A 21744-nucleotide genomic window follows, 5' to 3' on the forward strand; every position below is an offset into this window, starting at 1 on the left:
CGAAATTAGAGTGATCGATGGAAAATAAATTGGCATACGTATTCGTTCTCTTATCTCGAAAAGAAGTCGATATAAATTCGAAAAAAGAAAGAACCTTAATAATTTCTGTAATTTAAAATAAGAAATCCGAAATACGTCATTCTTACGGGTTTGGTTGTCCAGCGTTAAATAAATCGGACGCACCTGTGGATTTCGTTTCCAATAGCTATTTCGTACCATTTTGACATTACAATAATATAGCACATAGTTCACATGAAAGCACTGAGCAAACAGTCCTAGGACCCATTAATTGATTTTCGAATCTACGAATCGTGTAATTCTCTTAAATTAATTATATACAAATCATATATGACATATACGGATAAGAATCATAATAAGACTTTGTTATCTGGCTACTCAATATCGCACCGTGTAAAAATATATTGCTACACGGTTAGCATTAGCTTATATAAGTACGCACGACGACCCTTTTCATAATTCCAGTGTATCCCAGCACTATACTACACTCAGTCGGACAATCACTCTTCCAGAATATTCTCCGTGCAGGTACAGTTGTAGCGTCGCAATGTCGTGGGTGTACTTCTAAGGCCCACCGCTGCGGCGCTAGCGATACGCCCTGCCAAGTGTATCGGACGCCACTCGCGCTTCGCGTTGCCTCCGCTGGTACACTGGGCGTAACGCGATGTCACGGTACAGGTGCAGACGGCGTTGCGCCTGAGACTCCAGAAGCAGGCTGCTATATGTTAAAAGAGTCTCTGACGCCCACGCAATCGGTTACACAAACTGTACGACCTACACGTCGCCCAAGGCGCTTTGTCTAAAGGATCAGCCGTGCGGTGTTGTCATAAGAGAGTCAGACAGACTATTAGATGTAACGAGAGATACGCCCGTGCTCAACGCCAACAGCCTGGTAGATGTGTGCATCCGCATTTGTGTCAACGTACCATGTACGACATATCGCCGTATAGCAGGTGGAATGACGAAGGAGAGTTAATGGCGGAGAGAAAGTGGGAGGAGGGGGGAGAGAGATTTTTTATATTTTTCATTGTAACATGGTTAAACAGGGTGCAAAGAACGAGTGGCACTTTATAAATTGCACACGAAGAAAAACGAGTTTAAAGAAGGCGTCGTACTTCCGGTGGAAATCACTAAGAATAATTGTTATAGGAATCAGGCGTGGCCTGATTATTAAATTGGTCAAGATCTATAAATTGTATATGTTCTTTGGGGACCTCTCGGTGTATACGTTGTTTACAATAGAGTGTACGTACGGTGTGTTTAGAAGTAGCGGTCCAAGGAAACTTATAGGGATGACGAGAAGAGATGGAGCAGCAAGGAGGAGTCGGACTGACGGAAAGGTGAGGTATGGTGAGGTCTAATAAGGTCAGGTGAGGTTTGGAGAGGCTCAGCGGGGGCGAGAGTCCCCGCCCGTGCAACTCGACTAACTTGAGCTCGAGCATTACTATACGCCCTCTGGGAACCGAGAGGAGGAGAAAAACGAGACCAGCCTCCTTCTACGTTTTTGTTCTTTCTTACTTTCTCACTTTTCTCTTCTCCTCTCTTCTCAATACTCCTGTCTTTCCTCGCAATCTTTTCGCCACCTACAGCTACGCTTCTATTTTATTTGTCGATGCTGTACGACGCTCACAACACGAGCATCAATTTCCAAGACCTTTTACGTGGCAAGGAGGAAATGGCAGGCACGAAAATTCATCATCATTTTTGCTTCCTAACATCCAGGACGTGGCTACCGGTTCCTATCGTCGCCGAAGAATTTTCCACTTTCCACTTCCGTCCACGCTTTATTCGATTTGTACAATTTGCCATAAAACGAAGACTTTTTACGCTTTCGATTATATTGACCACGAGACGACAGAACGGCGACGGGAAAAAAAAAACGAAATTGGATTTTATGGGAAATCGATTTTTCATCGCCTTTCTTCGAAACTATCGCTGCATCTATTTCGAAGTATCGCGTACATGTAAATAACGGCGGATGAATGTGTTTTCGCAAATTCTCCAAAAAAGTTGTGCGAAAAAATTATTTATAGAATATCGAAGATAACAGTTGTCCGTCCGTAATGAAAATAAATTCATTGATATTACTCGTACAAAGTTACGTTATAATACTGCAGGTTCATAGATTGAATATGCACAGTTTACAAAAATTTTAATCTACCCTGTGTAGGTTATCAAGTAGAACGTTTAGTAAATGAAAGTGTAGACACTGATTAAAAAAATATTAATAAACCTTTGCCGCGAGACATCAAAATTATATTTATCGTTTATACTACAATGAATGTCTACGAGTCAATGAAAACTGTTACAGTTATTATGTCGACGGAATTGAAAATCTAATTTTCATTGTTAATTCTGGCCTTAGGATTTCGGTGATTGCAGAATATCGCCCCTATAGTAACACACTTTTCGTTTGATTATTAGTAAGCAAAATTCTAAATACCGCGAGCCTTTAAATAATTGCTATTTGCGATGATCCAAAATAAAAAAGAGAGGCGCTGATTAAAGTGTACATTAAATATTAAAAGCGAGAACTATTCCGCTACGCGTTTGTTTCTCGTTAGCACGTAAGTTAATAAACGATTGTTGATTATATGTAAACAAGTGAATTTGCACGCAATCGCACATGTTTAAAATTCTTTATAGGTATATTATACAGGTTGTTTCGTCTGACTTACTGGATTTTTATTATCATGCGGTTTTAGTTGTGAGATGAAGCTTCGCGTGGGATAGTCATGACAAATAAAATATCTCAGCGATATTTCAAACAGTCGGATAATCGCGATTGTTATAAAATAAATAACAGTCAAATTGGAAGAAATAGACAGGAAATTAATTTTGCACGGTATTACTAAATAAATTCGCTGTCACGGTAGTAAACTAAATTTGAAAAAGCTTAAATCTTTCGAACCATGGGAAATATCGGTCCAGCGCAGGTAATAGATTTTCATTTTTCCTGCAGTACGTATACTTCATTACGTAGAGTTCACCCACAAGGATAGGCCATCATCCTATGGGTTTCAACGTAAAAGAGTCCCCTTGACATTTCTACCGAATGCATTTCAAGTTGGTTTACCTTTGGCCCATTAATAAGTTTACCTACCCTCTTGAATTTTGACAATCAACGTAGAGATGAATTCCTCGGACTGGACATCATTTAACAAGGTACTTAACAAGGCTTTTCTAATAAAGGAGCTAAAATATTCGTTCGTTAATGACATCTAGAAAGTATCAATCGGGTGTACCGATGAGTCGGAACACAAACGTTGAACATTCGCGGATCAATAAATCTCACCAGTATATTTAGTTATCGTGTATCTTGCCGTGGCCCGTGTCCTTGTTATGTGTTATCTCACCGGTATTATACGATCGGATGTGATATTTCCAGGGACCGACGCGCCGTTCCGGCGAGACCCCATCATCGTGCCACGTCTGTTAACTGCCGAGATTTAATGTTCAACGTTTCCTCCGATGTACGCGGCGGCAGTCGGCGCTGACTGTCTCAGTCAGAATAAAGTCTTCGCGGCTTATCCAAAATCGATTCCGTTACATTCGATACGTAGAAGAGCGGAAGGCGTAGGTAAGCGTTGCACGGATCGAATAAAAGTAATAAAAATTGGCACGTGGTCTGAAATGTCCAAAAAACCTGAACGAAGCACGCGAGCCCGTTCGACGATCGATCGGTTCGTCTGTTTTTCAGAAAAAGTAACGGGATGACTTGCGACGTTAACAACGTCATATACTGGATATTAGTCGAAGGGTTTTGCTCTTAACGCTAGCGCGTACACGGTTACGATCTACATGCACGAGTCCCATATTGACAGACCGAGCGAGTAAGTCGAAAAAAGTGAGAAAAAAAACTCGGAAATTTCTCACGCTTTTTTGGCACTCATAAAAAGAGTATCGCACGAATTTTATAATAAAGAATATCGATACAAAAATTGAACATTACGTTTGTCGATATAACGCAATAACGACCAAAGCTATAGTAAAGCACGACATCGCTATCGCAACCAGAGACAACATATAAGAATATTAATCCTTTAGCTGTGATGCACTCCGACCAAGGAGTACGCGGCGTATCCGGTGCCGCAGAGGATGAAGTATTCTACGGCGCATATACATATCTCTACCCCATTCGCAAATGAACGGCCACTTCTTCATAGCATATATACAATATATATAATATGTATATATATACGCGCCTTTTGCAAGCAAAGCATTCCTGTGACTCTCAGTGAAATAGAAGTAGGAACACACATAAGGTACCGAAGGATAGATCTGTCTGATGCCTACCTTCGATTGATCTTGCTGCTGCAGTAGCTGTTCCCGAAGCATTTGCAGCTGTAGAATCATTTCGGAAAGCCTGCGTTCCTTCTCGACGAAGCTCTCGGCGCAGAGTACTCTCTGAAGGGCAGCGGCACCGTCTTGCTGTCCTTCGGTGTTCTGTAACCTCCCGGCACCAGGTGGCGACGGTGCGACACTGTTCGATATGCTGCTGCTGCTGCTACTGCTGAAACGTAGACCATTAGACCTTGGTCAATTTCATTCCTTTGACGATGGCTGAGCTCGGGGCTTGTGTGTAAGTGCACGGGCGCCCTCTATAGGGTCGGGGGTCGCTCGGGCGAGTTAGTGAATAATAGATAGGGTCGTGGCCGCGCAATCTCGGCGAAGCGAGTGTTTGCACCCGTGATGGGCCCCAGGATGCCGTCCCTGAACTCACCACCTCGACCACCCCTGTCCACACGGTTCGCTTTAAACTCACGACTCCTTTATACTAGGAAAAACGGACCACGAATAAGTGATACAGGGGTTATTGTAAACTGGAGACCATCGGAACCCGCAGTCCTGCTTTGGCGTAACACTTATCCCATCCCGGGGCTACTCTTTCCACCTTCCAACCCTTCCTCCCGATTACTCTCTTTCCCCCTCTCTTTATCTGGATCTTGTTTTTCATTATCCACCAACAATTTTCATCGTTCGAATGTAGGTCAGCTGTCAGCTACGCTAACCACGTTCTTAATAGGACCCATTCCCAGCCCCCCCCCTACGTCGGATTTTAATTTAAGAATTAGGAAATTTGTTAGCCAAACAATTGACAGATAATCTTCCGAGAACGCTCAAGTCGCGTTTAAGAAGAAAACGGCACTATGTGTCTGACAATCGAGCTGATTGTGTTATTGGCAAGAGAAGAGCCACGCGATGCAACAGCGCAGCATTCTGGGATTGATTATAAAAATTGTACTTTTGTTTAAATATAAATTACGTGGGGAAATTTATTTTATTTTGACATCTATTCGCGAAGATTCTCGAAGTATTCGTCGTTAATAAGTGTTAGACGCAAATGGATGACCTTATGCAATGAAAGTAATTTCGTAAGACCTACGTGCATTTCGAGCCAAACGTAGGTAATAAAGCAGAAAAGCGTCGTGGCTTTGAAAGATAGTAACGTTTCCAGGACAATGTGACAGAGTTCGTATGTTCCGCGAAGAAGCCGTATTATATTTTTCGTTTGCCCGGTCATTAGTAAAGAATGCTCCTTATCCGCGTGTGCGTTCTCATGAAAGGCCTCGGCTGTGTATGGTCTTCTTTGGACCGATAATATCAATGGTAGCCGAGGCCGCCTCTATTCGCGCCCAGTGACCCCAGTAGCCCTGCGCTAACAAAAGCTTCATTCTGTTATTATTATTGTATGTAAGAAACGAAGGGTTTATTTCCTACAGGACCGAGATAAATGGGCTTCCTCACTTTGTATCTCCTCCCTTTCACCCTCCCTATTACCACTCGGCTTTTACTTCTCAGATTAAATACCGTTCTATACGTGCTCCACTGACTGTTACTGCCTTCCTTGATAAACCGAATGCTGACTCGCTACTTGCGCTCGATCACTTTTCGTTAGAAAAACAATGACCTTTAGGACCTCGTGGAGCCCCTCGAACACGAGTTTAATTTATGTACTATACGTATACTACAATCGACATTGTTATCTGAACGAGTAAAATTTCAAATTTTAATCTTATATATTGGACATCGATGCTTTTATGAAGAGAGACAATTATCGAATTAATAAAAATTTAACATGGGCCATAGCCCATTTTAGGCTTAAAAATAGGTATGTTAAATCAAAGTGCCTCGTTAACGCAATGACAAAGACTAATTTTTATACGATGCTATAATTTTCTTCAATATATAACTCTTATGTAATTCCGCCTCGTTGGGGGGAGCTATAATGTGCGCAAGCAACCTCATTACAATACGTTGATCCAATTCATCGATTTTTGCACTGATAAGTAACGTTCGCGATATAATGTAATCGCGATATATTTTTGGAATCGCTCCGACGACGTTATTTCCTCGAGGGGCCCGGTCTTTCCCCACCTGTTTTTATTTCGAATATGAATTTGTAGAAAAATAAGATTACCTCATAGCATTGAATAATGAATATATTTTTTACCGTTCGACGTTATTTTCGGACCTTCGGCATATTTAACGGTATTGTTTACTTCAAGAATTTTCAAATATCAGTAGCTAGCACAACGGATTATTTCGAGTGGTGGCAAAAGTTTACTTGCTGGTCCTCTCAGGAATTTGATACTGCCAACGACTTCCGGTCTGCGTTCGTTTTCCCGAAGCTCGTAATTACTTTGTTATTTACATTATGTGCGTGGTTATCCGGTAATGGTGGTTTCGTTTACGGCCGAATTTCGTGGTTTGACGGCTCTAATAACGCAGCTGCTGTTGCTTTTAGCATCTGTGATTAGACAGACTGAAGTGGGGCGCTGTAGGAATGATTCGCGCGAAGCGGAAAGTCCCAAATTCATGAAAAATTTTTCAGGCGAAATGAACCCTGCCTTTTTCTATATCGTTTCTATTCTGTATTCTGTATTTTGCAATTTTTATAAATCATACCCAAGTATAGTATAATGACACTACTATTAGAATGTTCCTTGGAAATAGATACAATCAACGCGCAAATCATTTACTAAGTTTACTCGATGCGACCGACCCTCATTCGTACTACGAAAAGCTGTTATAATTTTATGGAAAAGCACAACTTTTTGTCAACACGCTCTTACGTGAAACGAGAACAAAATATATATGCAATTTTGCCTGTAAGGAATATCACGCATTTTACATTAAGTTCTATAATTTTTTATGCGACATACATTTCGTCTACGTATTTAGAGGATCAAAAAGGTGATGAATTCAACAGTATCGCGATCAATGATAAGAAACAAAAGAAGAAAAGATACAGAAAGACAGTTGGTAGTAAAAAAAAAAAAAAAAAAAAAAAAAAAAAAAAAAAAAAAAAAAAAAAAAAAAAAAAAAAAAAAAAAAAAAAAAAAAAAAAAAAAAAAAAAAAAAAAAAAAAAAAAAAAAAAAAAAAAAAAAAAAAAAAAAAAAAAAAAAAAAAAAAAAAAAAAAAAAAAAAAAAAAAAAAAAAAAAAAAAAAAAAAAAAAAAAAAAAAAAAAAAAAAAAAAAAAAAAAAAAAAAAAAAAAAAAAAAAAAAAAAAAAAAAAAAAAAAAAAAAAAAAAAAAAAAAAAAAAAAAAAAAAAAAAAAAAAAAAAAAAAAAAAAAAAAAAAAAAAAAAAAAAAAAAAAAAAAAAAAAAAAAAAAAAAAAAAAAAAAAAAAAAAAAAAAAAAAAAAAAAAAAAAAAAAAAAAAAAAAAAAAAAAAAAAAAAAAAAAAAAAAAAAAAAAAAAAAAAAAAAAAAAAAAAAAAAAAAAAAAAAAAAAAAAAAAAAAAAAAAAAAAAAAAAAAAAAAAAAAAAAAAAAAAAAAAAAAAAAAAAAAAAAAAAAAAAAAAAAAAAAAAAAAAAAAAAAAAAAAAAAAAAAAAAAAAAAAAAAAAAAAAAAAAAAAAAAAAAAAAAAAAAAAAAAAAAAAAAAAAAAAAAAAAAAAAAAAAAAAAAAAAAAAAAAAAAAAAAAAAAAAAAAAAAAAAAAAAAAAAAAAAAATTGGGGGAAAAAAAAAAAAAAAAAAAAAATAAAGAGAGCAGGCACTAATCGTCGTAGTTATAAGCAAGGACTCATTTCTTGATCAACAGTTACTCGAAGTTGGCATTCAGGATGCCATAAACAGAATAAAGAAAAGAAACCAAGGATATCTCTAGCCAATATATAATCGCGATATAAGAGAATAAAAAGCACGAAACTGTAATTAACGCATTGCAATCTCCATCCAGATGAAAAATGTATTTGACGATAACGCGATTGAAATTGCAGTATAGAACGAAGTATGCAAAAGCAGCGAGAAGCAGGAGGAAGCACTGAGCGCGCGTTCGGTCAGTTTCCTGAGAAGCCCAAAGGGGCTCCTCGAGGAAGGTGAATGCGAGAGAAGATTTGCGTGACAGAAGGCATCTTAATCGAGAAGGCTGTAAGAACCAAGAGGCGCCCAGAAGTGCTGACTGACCTATGCGTATTGTGACTGGTCGGCGTGGATGATGGCGGCGGAGTGCGTCTGGTCGAGTCGTCCTGTAGCGATAGCGAACCGCTGTTCATTTTACAAGTGAGCCTCTTGAGCACGTCGTCCATGGACCTTTTGGTACCAACAGCAGTGGCGGCGGCACCGTTATTGTTGTTGTTGTTGTTTTGCGTAACGGTGTTATTATTGTCGTTCGGGGCGACGGTGTTGTTGTTATTGTGATGAGCGCTGTTGTTATTGTTGTTGCTGCTACTGGTGTTGTTATTATTGTGATGATGATGGTGGTGATGATGATGATGAGGATGGGCAGGATTGTGAGCAGGTTGATGAGAGTAGTAGGGGTCGCCCAGGAGGCTGGGCGGGGAGCCGCACTCCGACGAGCTCGCAGGCTCCGGATTTCCCACGGACGAGGACGAGGTGTTCGTGTGGTGGTGGTGGTGGTGGTGATGATGGTGATGCTGCGGAGTGTAGCCGTCCTGACCGGCGAGGAAGAGCCTCTGCCTCTTTGGGGCTGGAGGTGAATTCGGCGAGGGCGACGGGGAGTCACGGAGTTCCGGTTCGCTGGTGGTCGCCGGCGACGAGCATCCGGAAGACTCGCACTCGCCCCTCTGGATGGGGTAGCACTCCTCAATTTCAACCGCTCCTGGAGCACTGGGTTCTTCGTTGGCTGTCTCAGCTCCGGCTGCCGCCACCGGCGAGGTGGTGTCTTCCTCCTCCTCGGCAGAGCCCGCCACTGTTCCCGCACCGCCCCCACCCTCCGATAGCTTCGTTGGTGGCGACTTCCTCTTCGAGGACATCCTTAGTCTGCAACAGAAGCGCAACGAGAGGCACGTTTAGTTCTCACCTTGGAGCTCGCTTCGTCTCATTATCATCATTCCCGACTTCTCCCCGATTGGTCTCGAGTTTCAACTCGACAAAGGTCTATTGCAGGCCCACTAATCACCTTTACAATGTCTCTTCCTCGTCATATCAATTTCTTCGAGACATGGCTCTCGAAGATGGAAGGCAACGAAGCCTTAAGGTTAATTCGCATATCTAGGAAATTGTCCTCTGTCGGAAGGAAGCGGAGAGGAGAATTCGATCTAGACGGAGTTTGCTCCGCTCTCCCTCTTCCGCTCCTTATTTACCAGTCCGAAGCTAGTTGGTATTAATTTAGCTCGAGCCTCACGGAGGTTGTCCGTTCATTTCCGTCGACGAATAACATCTAAACTCGTGCAATTAGTCGAAAGATTTCAAGTTACGTTGCTGCTGCGGGCCTAACGTAGCTCCATCGAGCCAAATGAGCTGATACCGTTACGCAACAAGAGGCGCAGTAACGGTCATTATCGCTCTTTGAATACGAATTATTGTGTGCGTGCGGTAACATTCTTTCCATTGGTCAAAGAAAGAGAGAGAGAGAGAGAGAGAGAGAGTGTGTGAAAGACGGAAAGTCAGGACCTCGGAGGAGAAGAGTGCGAACGAACGGCGGTTCCGCGTGTCTTCATTATCTCCTTATCAAAGTGACTGAGGTTGTGAGGTCAGAGGCTCTACTTCTTATGCTTTTATTATTCTCCGTGGTGGAATCGCGATGGAGTAATGTCGACTTAATATTGTAATGCGTAATGCGTAACGCAGGCGGCAGGAGTGAGCAGCCGGTGACTATTCGGTGGGAAAGTGGCCGTGACAAATCGTAGCATCCGAAGATTCGAAAAATCAGGGAACGCACGGATACGTGGGAGATCGTACGCGTGATCCGTGGCTCCGGCGCGCATGAACGCCTTTTTACTCCATGCAATTGTAAACATGGGCGTGCCTATGCGCAGGTCCTTGACAATCAGTAAATCCTGCGAGTCCTGGATACGGATTTACGCGTACTCACGTATATTGACAGGAGCCGCCTCCTGTGGCTACGCGAAGCGTCGGTACAGCAAGCGACTCCCACGCGAAAAGCGCATGCCGTTCAAACTATACTTCGATTTGGCCAGCAGTCACGTTCTTCGCACTAAATAAGAATTGTGGAGCCCATCAATGTACTTTGTCGAAAGTGCATCTCTCCACGAGTGACCCCGACTATGCGATTAGCGAAATCTAACACAATTTTTTTTTCTTATCTCCTTATTTGTACACCAATATGAAACTTTGTATCGAATTCCTTAACGGGATTACTCGCTGAACTTTGATTGACAGCTCGTTACAAATACAATTATTCTTCACGATGCAGTTCAGTTGCCGACAGTCACTCTTATATTTCGATCACTATATGAAAATTTTGGTTCAAGATTTCAAATGATTGGAAATTAATTTCATGGATTTTCTTTCTCTATCTATAATTTCTACGTGAAATTTTGCAGGATTTATACGCTGAGGTATTACATGCTATTCTGGAAAAGTGCTTCTAATTCATTTGACTGACTGGTCCTTAAGAGTTGAAGGGCACTTCGGTAGCACAATGATGAGCCATTATGTCCGTATATCTGACCGTGAACGAACGCGAACAAAGAAATACTGAGAAATATGTCTGACAGTATCTGATACTCTCTCGGTTAACCGTTCAAGTCAATTCGGAAAGAAGATAAAAATATCGATAAGAGAAGAATTTTTTGCGATGGGCATCCCATTTGTCTGGTTTCTAGGCAGCGATGAAAATTAACAGCTCGGGCAACGATTAATCTGGGCATCCACTCGTGCGCGAGGTAAAGAACGGCTTTGGGTGGGCTGCGATTTCTCAAAAAAGCTATGCGTATTCTTTGAGTATTTCAAAGGAACAGAAGGAACTAGGGTGGGATAGGAGAAGAAGTAAAAGAAGAAGAATGAGTAATGCCTCGTTCGAAATATAGGGAAGTCGAAGTCTCAGCGACGAATGAAGTTTCAAAGTTCGTACTTTTCAATATATACAGACATAGATTTTCACTTGTAGGCCCTGATAATTTACCGACACCGATAAACTGTTTGCTTGTTTATTATGTATAAGATAAACTAGGGAATCCCCCACTGTCTTCTTAACGTTAAGTAATTCCGCTTCTCATTCAATTTTTCATTCTTCTAGTGTTTCAGCAGATAAGCCACTGCTAACACGTGCTAATGAGTGGGTGTCGCGAAACAATAAGAAGGAAAAAGTTCAAGATCGTACGGACGTATATCGACGGTATTCTATAACGAAGTAGCCGCGCTCGGTGCGCGTAAAAAATGCCTGAAGCAGCCAAACTCGATGCTTTTTTCAATGGAGACCAAAATCACGTGACCGTTCCCGGGTTAATTGCCTTTTCATTTCTAATCTTAATGCAGTCATTCTCAATGAAAAAAAAAACAAAAACAAAAAAAAAATCAAATTTATTTACGTTCCATGCTCATAAACACGTAAGAGCTCGAATTCTGACCGGCAAATACGTAAATTGGGCCATTGCGAAGAGGCCAATTTAGAAGTGGTGGTTGGGAGATGCAACTATTTACGGAAGATGCTCGGAAGATAAATGTATGGACGAAAATAATGTTTCATTTATATTTAGACAATGCAACATTTCCGTTTGTATTCTCATTCGTCGGTCGCACTGCTATCGCATAATAGGCATTATGAAATTACAACATTATAGACATGTAGTAAACTTAAGAGATCCGACAGAATTATCAAGGCGTCTGTGTCAGTGTACACTTGCTCGCGATGTCTGGCTTATCGTGAAAGGTCGAACATCCCAGTTACATTAACTTCGCAGATTAAGTATCATTCAAAGCAATGTTGTGGCTATATTTAAAATCGTAGCCACGCTGCCGTGCCACTGTGTTAATGGTCGCTCCACCATTATTCTACGAGATTGACAATCAGGTAGGACTAGAAAATGCATAAGCACGGAGCATCCTCGGAAACGTACCTACTTCCGGACACTGTAGAAATCTACCTCGGAAAAATAGGCGACTCTCGAGTCTCAGGCAGCTCCCGTCACTCGTATACAGAGGGTTAAGGCGATCCCTTAATCTTAGGAAGGACATAGGAGTCCAGTGAAAACCCACCCAATATCATCCCTTTCAGAGTTAAAAACAGCCAGAATAATCGTAGACGACGACGCCACCCACCTCGAATTCGCTTAATTGACTCCTAATTAGGCGGCAGTCATTGGCACTCGCAGGCAAAGTGGACGCGATGCAGCGTAGCCGTGCCCGTGAATACGTACCAGCGCTCAGTCCGTGCTCACGTGCCTACGTAGCTACACTGCTGTCCCCGTGCGCAATGTCCTCGGCCGAAGCTCGACTTTCTATTAGTGGCACAATGGGAACGTGGTCGTTGTGGTGCAGCATCTGTTCGGGCTCAAGTAGCAAGTAGGGTTGGTGGAAGCGGGACCAAAGTAAGGGTGGCCTTCCAGGAGCCTATTGCAGCGCTACAGGAGCCCTCAGATCCCGCGTTCCCACTTCTCGGCATCTTCAGCCTAGCGCCCTTCGACGTCCAACTAACATAAGAAAGTGGGCTTCCGAAACTGCCAGTACTAAGAGTGCCCTATACGTGATGTCTAGAATGAGAGGAATAGGGAAGAAGCACAGAAAATATAACCGGACCCACGACGAGCGTCGTAATCGTCTTGGGCACTCGATTCATTGATTAAACTGTTCGAGGCACGCATACCCAAATCGCGGTCTCTGACGCAACCGCGGACTGATTTTACGCCGCACAATTCTTCCCGCTCGCATTTATAAATACGGACTCGTCGTATGGACCGATTCGATTGTTTCGTATGCTGCGTCGGGACGGATAGTCTAATCTAAGTTATCGAAGAGCTCCATGACGTTAGTGAAATATGGATATGCTAAGATGGATAAATTAAGTACCATATGTTCCAGTAGAATCTTACGGACGTGCATAATTTTTAACGAAAATTGCAGTCGACCACGTGTCGCTTGCAAGAGACTTCATTGTTTTCAATCTGAGGGAGGAACGCATTGAATTCGTAGACCGACTATAGCTTGATGCGATTGATGCTCGTAGTCAAATTCCTTCGCGTTGTATTTTAAAACGAGAAACTGTGGAACGGTGGGTCTACCGTGTACATCAAATGGACCGGCTAGCCTCGGTTGGACCAACACTCCTGAATGGCCATACAAGTATAGGTTTCGCCAATTCATCAGTTTATTGTGTAAAACTTCATTGTGACGATTATAAGGATGATCCAATCTTTTTGTTAGTCTGGCCATGCAGAGAACTTGATTCGATTAAGACGTGGATTTACAACAATCCAGAATGACCTTTGCTAAACACAGCTTCAAGCTTAACCCCTTCTTTGCCATTGACGTAATATTGCGAGAGCAAATCGTGCCCCGTGTGACATTGACGTAATAGTGCGCACACATTTTTTTTTATTAACTTCCTCCGAATTCAAGCGGTAGTTGGGGGTTTTTGGGGTCACTAAATTTCGAATTTGAAATTAGAATTGTCAAATTTGAAATGACTCGTCCAAAAAGGCGGACACCCTCTTGTAACTGTTGTCAATTTTCAAGTCTTTTCCGTAATTTTGTGTCAGCTGTCTTGAATTTCCAAATGTTTAATTCAAATTCGAATTCGACGACCCAAAAAATCCCTTAGTAGATATTGTCAACTGGAATTAAAAAAAAAAGGTTCTTGCCAGTATTGAGCACTTTTAGTCGAATTTCTCAGCGAATGGGTTAAAGTAAAACTGCGTCCTAGTAAGGCTATCTTGTCAAGTCAAAACGACGAAGAGTTTACTGAATCATCGATTGATTGAAGTCCAGAGTTTATTTTAGTAAATCTTTTACGAAACGCAATAAACATTTTTTCCCCACTTCTTTCGCACTAATCAATCCTTGATTTCATACTGTCTCACGTCGTTTTAACTGACCATCCTTTGACCCTGCTTCTGTACGAATATATCCCTGCGCCTCCTTTCGAATCTTATTTCGTGTAAAAAAGATAGCTAAATCCGAACGAAATTAAACTGACGAACCGAAATGGCCACATGCGCCAGAAAAAGCAACCTGCAAGTACGAAGAACCAAAGGAAACTAATGGACGCAACGTGAAAAAAGGATCCCGATTTTCACGTACGAAATGTGAGGTAAAAATGGAGAGTGACAGTGGCGCTCGGATAATGCGAAAAGGCAGACGGAAGAATGTCGAAGGATAGAGACGCGGCGAGGAAAGAAAGCCATATCGTTAGTATTCTTTATAGAAGCGGCGTGGGATATGCTCTACATAATGGAGTCCCAGCTAGCGTCTCTTCTTTTGAAGCTGCGTCGGCCGATCTCTTGTTTATGTATGAGCGGGAGCGGACCACACCCACACCGAGGCAGAGCATATAACCACAGCGCACTACCTCGCGCTGCACCCCACAGCACCCCACAGCACACAGCACTGTCCTGGGTACTCGGGTTCTCGGCACGTCGACGAGAGCACACTACGGCAGCAGCGAAGCACACCCAGAGCACACCCAGAGCCCACCAGAAAATACATTCACAGCCCGGCAACGTGCACCGACTCTGCCTGTAAAAGCAATCTTCTGCCAGTCTTCCTGCTACTGAGAATACGTTATCAGCGAACCTATGTAGATATCTCCTTCGCTTCCTCCTCTTCGCCATACCCTTTACCCCTTTTCTCTTTTTCCTCGCTACAATGCCCGCCTCTCTCCTCCAACCCACCCACCCACGCTACCTGCCTATCCACCTGTCCTATACCATCCATCCACCTACCAACCAAGATTCCTCTTCACGGTTTCCCGTCCCAAAGATTTTACGCTGTCGCGAAGCTCTCGTCATTTCGCATCCGTTGCATCCACTAACCAGTCGTCCTCCGTGACTCCAGCTCTCTTCCTGTTCCTCGATTCATGGCTTCTCGTCACAATTCACCTCTACTTATTTATTCCAGGTTTAAGATCCGTAAGCACATGCATGGCTATGGGTGTGATCCTCGCCGGTGATGCATTAAGTAACGTATGCATATTGATGTTTTAAGGAAGAGCATAAAAAGTACAAGACTAATGGCTATTTAAAGAAGTGAGATTAAGTGTGTCGTATCTGACAGCTGATACTGTGAATTGTACGATTGGCCTTGACGTGGCACGCGTCGAGGTCGCGAAAACTATGAGCAATTCATTTTCGCAAGGGACTCTGCGAACCCTCAAGCCGAACGATTCGCGCCGCACGAGTGACGAGCGATAATGGAGCCAACGTATAAGATTGATTCACGTGCTACGAAATCGCTCCATTGTAATTAATCATTGACTCGATTACACGAGAAACGAGCGTGCTGGTGAACATCACTGAGGAGAATGCGATTAAAAGGAACGACAACTTGAGGGAGTTCCGAGGAGGTCTCCGAGCATCTCTTACGATAACGTCTCGACTACTTCTTGTATCGCGTATTGTAGTACAAAAAATTATTTTATAAAAACAGTTTATGATTCAATTACTCCCGTAGACATGAAGTTCACATGATTCTCGAAGGTATCAATTACGAAGACGAGTATGTACTTTCGATGATAAATAGGATGACTGTGTAAAGGATCTGAAGCAGACACGTAACTCTTCAGAAACTACCTGTCGAAGTTGTGGTTAAGTCTAAGAGGCCAAGATGCAATTATTTTTCTCTATATGCAAAAACAGATAACGAATGTTCTAAACTCTATGACGATTACCATAGTCTTTTTTCTCAGTGCAGACTTTTAACCATACGATCGCATACAATGATATTACGGTGGGGAAATAATTATACGAACAAGTAATATTGATTGTTTGGACAAACAAGGCGCACGTTGAGGTGAATATTTGACGAAACGGCATGAAGTCACCGACACGTGAAGTTGCATTGGATATCGCGCGGAGTCTGGACCAGAGGAGCGGAGCAGAGTGGAGACGCTTGAGAATAGTAGGAAGAGAGAAGAGCGTGGAGTGAAAAGACGACGATAGAGGAGGAGTCAGGGAGAAGAGGCGAGGGCCTTCTGGCGGAGTGTAGGTTTAAGGAGAAGTGGGGCCATGTGTTCAGTGTCAAGTTGCTCGAACCTAGGCCGCTTCCTCCGTCCTCCGCCTTCCAGCCTCCGTTCTCTTGGCCACGATCCGTCCTCCGTTTCTCCATATTCCTTAGTTCTCTCGTTTCCTCGGTGCCTAGCAGCTCTCTTCCTCCTCTTGGACGGTTCCGTTCCTCGAGTCTCTTCGTTCCACGGCCCCTCTTCCCGTCTTCGAAAGATGCACGTGCAGCCTCCTGCGCACCAGCGTCTTACCAGCGAGAGTAAAGAGCAGCGAAGAAGGAACGAAGAGAAGCAGGCAGGAGAGGCGAGAGCACATCGATGGGAACAAAGCCCACAGCATCTGGAACGCGTTAGAGTCCTCCGCAACCGGCCGACTCCCCTCGACGTACACGCACTCTTTCCAGCTCCCCGTAGGCACCCGAAACACCCACATCTGCGCCGTCCTCGTATCTCGACACGTCGGCCCCAACGAACACGTAACTGCTCCATACAGCAAGAACAAAGCGCGAACGCTAATGCGCATGTACTTATACCCGGTACTCTGGCTATCTCTCCTATTCATCATCCTCGGCCGTGCACCATTGATGATCCTCCGCAAACTCTGCGCACTGCGGCCATTGTGCTCCCATAGGTGAGAGCACCGCGCGCGCGAGTTCCTCTTCGGACAATTCGAGTCCTGTGCCCTGTGCTTCTAGCACGGCCCGGCCGATCCCTATGGACAATGACACTTTCATTTTTTTTCTTTTTTTTTTTTTCTCTAGCGCCGGGACTATCGCCGCCTTTTATAGTTCCCTCGAATGAACCTGAGTCCTCCTCTTTGTTTCACATATTTACTATACGCTACTAAGGCATTTTTGCTGGATGGAGAGTGGTGAAAGGTCGGACTGGTTTAACGATAATGTTCGGTGAAAAGGTGACCAATTTTCATCCCTTATACGGGATCACTGATTAAAATTCCAGAGTCAAGAATACAAAACGTCCTGAAATAGTACCAAATCTCTGGAGATTCGTAATGCGAACACGAGAAGGATGATTCGGACTGAAGGAATTTTAAAAATGATCATTTTGCGTTCCTTCTTCTTGAAAATGTATTATTTCCGTAGGCCCGTCCTTTCAATTACAAATCCACGACTGGTGAGTGATGTAAAATTGTTAACTCTCTTATCGTTAAAACGACTACGTATTGTTAAGGTCTTATGTAAGTTTGCATCGCGGACCAAGTATCCAAGTCACCGTGGAGACTCACTGGCGGATCTTATGTCGGACAAACGCGAATGTATGATAAATAAGGCGAACATAATATGTAAATAAAGAACAATAACGGTACCTGCCTGCAAGGACGGACAATCGAAAAGGGTCAACGTCATACAAGTCTTTGAATAATCGATCAGCCGGAACGACTTGGCAATATTTCAAATCACACGTAACTATTGCATTCCGAGAATAGAATTCCACAGAAGTGAGTGTGCATCTCTAAATGGAGAGAGAGTGAATCCTATTGTAAATCGTATTGAGCCGCGAGGACGTCGTAGTTGAAAGTAGAAGGACGAGGCCAGGACAGAGTCCGAGATTCTAAAGCGTGGAAAAGCCGGGCCGAGTGCGTGACTAGCATGCTTGTTCCTAATCTCGATCCCACTCGGCTCGATTAATCGGGCCTCGTTCAAGTTGACCTTGACCCGTCGGAGAAGAACCATCGATAAGGAAAAACTTTGATGTTTCAAGACATTTCGCAGAATCGTAGTACTGCAATGCGTCGTGCAGTCACTGCCTATTAAATCACGCGTGTTGCTTTGTAAACATACTTTTTTTTTTACTGGAATTTCCGTCATAATACACAATTCGGTTGCAGCCGCCCAGAGGGTCAAAGTTCGAATTCCTTTGATAAATTGACACCGATGACACTTTAATTTCCAGCATTGTTCACGTCGTGCAATGTCACTGCACCGCGCACAGACATTTTTCGAGTAAGCTTACGCAATAACAAGCTACGCTGTTCGCCAGCGTCGACACGATGTCGGATACACGTTGACGTTATCGACGCCAATTTTTCGTTCTTTCCTTCGCGGCACGGGAGCTTCGACGATCTTGTGTTTTGACATTGCGATATTATGCTCTGTGCGCGCTGTCAGTAAGACGGCTGGAATCGCGATCGAAGCACATAGTAAATTTCGATTCTCAGGACGAGGGAAAGTTCTACGAAGCTGAACGGGACTCGTCCCTTTCCTATTTTAGGCAGATGTCGCGTCTCGCATTCCACCCTGACGGCACTAGATCTTTTCCTTCCCGCTCCTAATCACTATCTCAAATTGCATTTGTTTAGTTGCCATCTCCCTCCCTCCAAAGGAAAGCACTCGCACACTCGTGGGGACAATAACGAGGGACACAGGCAATTAATGAAATCGAATACGCGTGCTGTGCACGTAGGCAGTGTAGGCATAGTACAGGGCTTTTTTTGGTGCACTGTACTCGAAATAATAAAATAAAAGTATCGATCGCTCACGCATTCCATTCGTACTGTATCATTGGGCTGCGTAGCATGTGGCATGTGGTATATGAATAGCTTCACTGTAACGGTTGTTCATCTTGAGGACGGACAAAGAAGAAGGAGAGGCACTATTGGAAATTTGGACAACTTTTTCTAAGAAAGGCGCGAGTCACCGATATGACCCAGGAGAACAATATGTCAATGTCTTGTTGCGTTGCTTTTTCCAGAAATCCATATGAATTTTCATAAGGGAAGATCGTATCTCTATAATAAACGGATGCACAGAACAGTCATTCGAGATATCTTGAATAGGAAGTATCTTGCTCCAAGGGATTTATCTGTTCGCGGAAGATGCAATAAGATTGTGTAAAAAATTATGAAATTACCAGCCATGCTCTAGCGTGAAAATGACACGTGTGTGGATACCTAAGGACGTCCTCTCGAAGTTCGACACCGAGTTGGTTTCGTTCGTTGGGCTCTACGGACGCGCAGATGGCCCGCGTGGACGTTAAATATAAAAATTTGGACGGGTCCCCGTTTACAGAAAAAGGCGCCACTTAATTTTGGACAGTTTCGCCGTTTCCTCGTCGTACGCGTCGTGTCACGATTAGAAATAGCGCGAACGCATTACCTTGGGATATCGTAGCTGACCCCAGTGTTATTGCGCTGTCTGTCCCGATTGTTACACTCTGATCTACGTCAGTTACTCAATTAGGGAGGTACTCTTTTTCCTACTTGTCGGTCATGCAAAGAGAACTTGACAGATGGCTTGGACCGTATAATTCGCCACTAGGGAGCCTGGAAGTTATTTCTTACTTTACTCAGAGATTTCGTTGATTTTTAATATTAACCTCCCTGAATTCAACTTCGTTTCAATTCGTAGCAACGTATCGTTCTTGGGATTTGGTAAACGTTGAGGCTGGAAGCCGTCATAAAAATAAAGCGTGCTTGACCGTGCTGACAATGCGTTGCCTTCGTAGCGAAGGGAATGAAGTTCTTTGAAAAGTGGACTAACGATATCCAGATGTGCGGGAGACCGCATGGTCTGACAATTGTGTACAATAAGAGCTAATGAAGAGAGAGGGAAAGAGAGAGAAAAGGGAATTCCCGAGTTTTGAGAAAACATTAAATTTACGTACCTAATTTATATTGTCTAGCACGGAAAGTCGCTCGACGAACGCATGGCTTGGTCGAATTGTTTGAAACTTAAACTGTAAATACGCACGAAGCCGAGTTACAAAAGCCTTCGGAGCAGTCATTCTTTTTTACGATTGCAGGACTATTTTAAAACAACAGCATTCCCCTTTCAGTGAGTGAGGGAGCTTCCGCCCCTAAAGGGACTGCTGATCTACTCAACGTGGATGCCGTGAAGGTTTACGAAGGTACGAGTGCCCTAGTTCCCCTCCCCCCCTCCCACCCAGCTACGCGCTCAGCATTCGTGCACGTTACGTGCGGGACAGGCGGTTTGTTCACGGGGGGCCGAAGTGGCACCTGAGGTGGTGCACGGGGGACATTCGACAGCGATCAGACATCGACAGGAAGATCGAATATAGAATTATATTAGTTTGGCGTTCGGGACTCATGTAAATTAAAGGAAGACGTGACGGAGAGGAGGGATGGACGAACAGAGAGAGACAGCCAAGGAGGGAGGAAGGGTCACTGGGTCAGATGCACTGCTGCCTCTTGCTCGCACATTCTCTCTCTCTCTCTCATTCACACTTAATTTGAGAAAGTCAGCGGCACGCGGTCCCTTCCGCTGCTTACCTCCCCCTTCGACCTATCCGTCCGGCGCTTCAGCCTGTTCCCGAACACATGGCCATTAGGACCTGCATATACCAAATAGCAAGTCAAGAGTCTTTGGAGAACGCAGCCTCCCTCTATGACTCTTCCCTTGGTCTCTCTCTCGAGAAAACACGTCAGTGTAAAAGTAAATACATCTTACACGCGCCAGTTAGTCCTTTTTCATTGGCAAATCGACAATCCACGCAAAGTAATAGTCGAACAGCGACGAAGCAATGTGCATCGCAGAAGGGTGGCCAGAATCGGAAGAGGGCGTCAAGGGTGGACCGAGCGGCCGGTGTCAGCGGCGGTTAACACACGAGGGACCCACGTTGCGCGGAGGTACGTCAGCCTGCACGAGTAAGTCCACGTCTCGTGTCAGCCGTTACAAGGGGGAAGCGAAGGCCAGCGTGCCGCGCGTGCATCTAGCCGACTCACCTGCCAAACGTGCTCATATCATATTGGTCGCTGATGGAGAACTCGAGGCCGAGGATCAGCGATGCCACTCTCACGTATCTCTCACGCGCTAGCTCGCGGCTACACCTCACAGTCACTTTGCCGTGGCGGCCGAGCGGGCAGCTTGCCGGCCCGGTGCGCGCTGCGATCGGCCGGTCGCTCGGATCACGGAACACTGATCCCACGGGAGGAACCGGAAACCGGCAATTCACTTAACGTGTCCTCTAGGTCGGCGAGAAGCGCGGGCAGCCGGCGCCTCTGAGACTGGCCATTTCCGAGGGAGCACGAGGGAGCACGAGGGAGCACGAGCGTGCGTGGCTACGCACCGAACGGAACAGTCGAGGCCTCCAGGCGGTAGCGGAGCGAGGAGGAGCGTGAGACATACAATGGCTAAAGAATAATCAGCGCGTCGGAGCGTCGGCTGACTGACTGAAGTTCCGAGGTCCGCGGGATGAGATTCGGCGGCGGACGCTTCGCCGCAGATCGGCGCCGGGTTGCGCCCCACGAGACTCGACGCCGTGCGCCCGCCGCCGCCGGCGTCGCACCAACGATCCCTGCGACCACACCCCTTCGCGGTCCTAGGCCCCGCCCCCTTTCTCCTACACCCACGCTCGTGTCCCCCCTCACCCCCTCCCCCCCTCTC

The 21744-nt window shown here is 44.0% G+C and overlaps 1 protein-coding gene across 3 annotated transcripts in view; it reads right to left on the reverse strand.

Moving 5' to 3' along the window:
- LOC107269409 (transcription factor Sox-5) overlaps positions 1-21552 on the reverse strand; it is a 41477-nt gene extending 19925 nt beyond the window's left edge. Inside the window, exons 1-3 of one of the 3 annotated variants that reach the window (XM_015743214.2) lie at positions 21084-21552; positions 8431-9246; positions 4315-4531 (exon numbers count right to left, since the gene is read on the reverse strand). In XM_015743214.2, coding sequence (XP_015598700.1) covers positions 4315-4531; positions 8431-9246; positions 21084-21100 — 1050 coding nt within the window. In that variant the 5' untranslated portion in view covers positions 21101-21552. Of the gene's footprint in view, positions 1-4314; positions 4532-8430; positions 9247-16415; positions 17672-21083 lie in introns of those variants that run through there. The other 2 variants (XM_025086699.1, XM_025086698.1) reach the window with 2 other exon arrangements.
- Positions 21553-21744: the final 192 nt, after the last annotated feature.

The sequence above is a fragment of the Cephus cinctus genome, unplaced genomic scaffold, assembly GCF_000341935.2.
Source record: "Cephus cinctus unplaced genomic scaffold, Ccin1 Ccin1_scaffold0654, whole genome shotgun sequence".
NCBI classification, from domain to species: Eukaryota; Metazoa; Arthropoda; class Insecta; order Hymenoptera; family Cephidae; genus Cephus; species Cephus cinctus.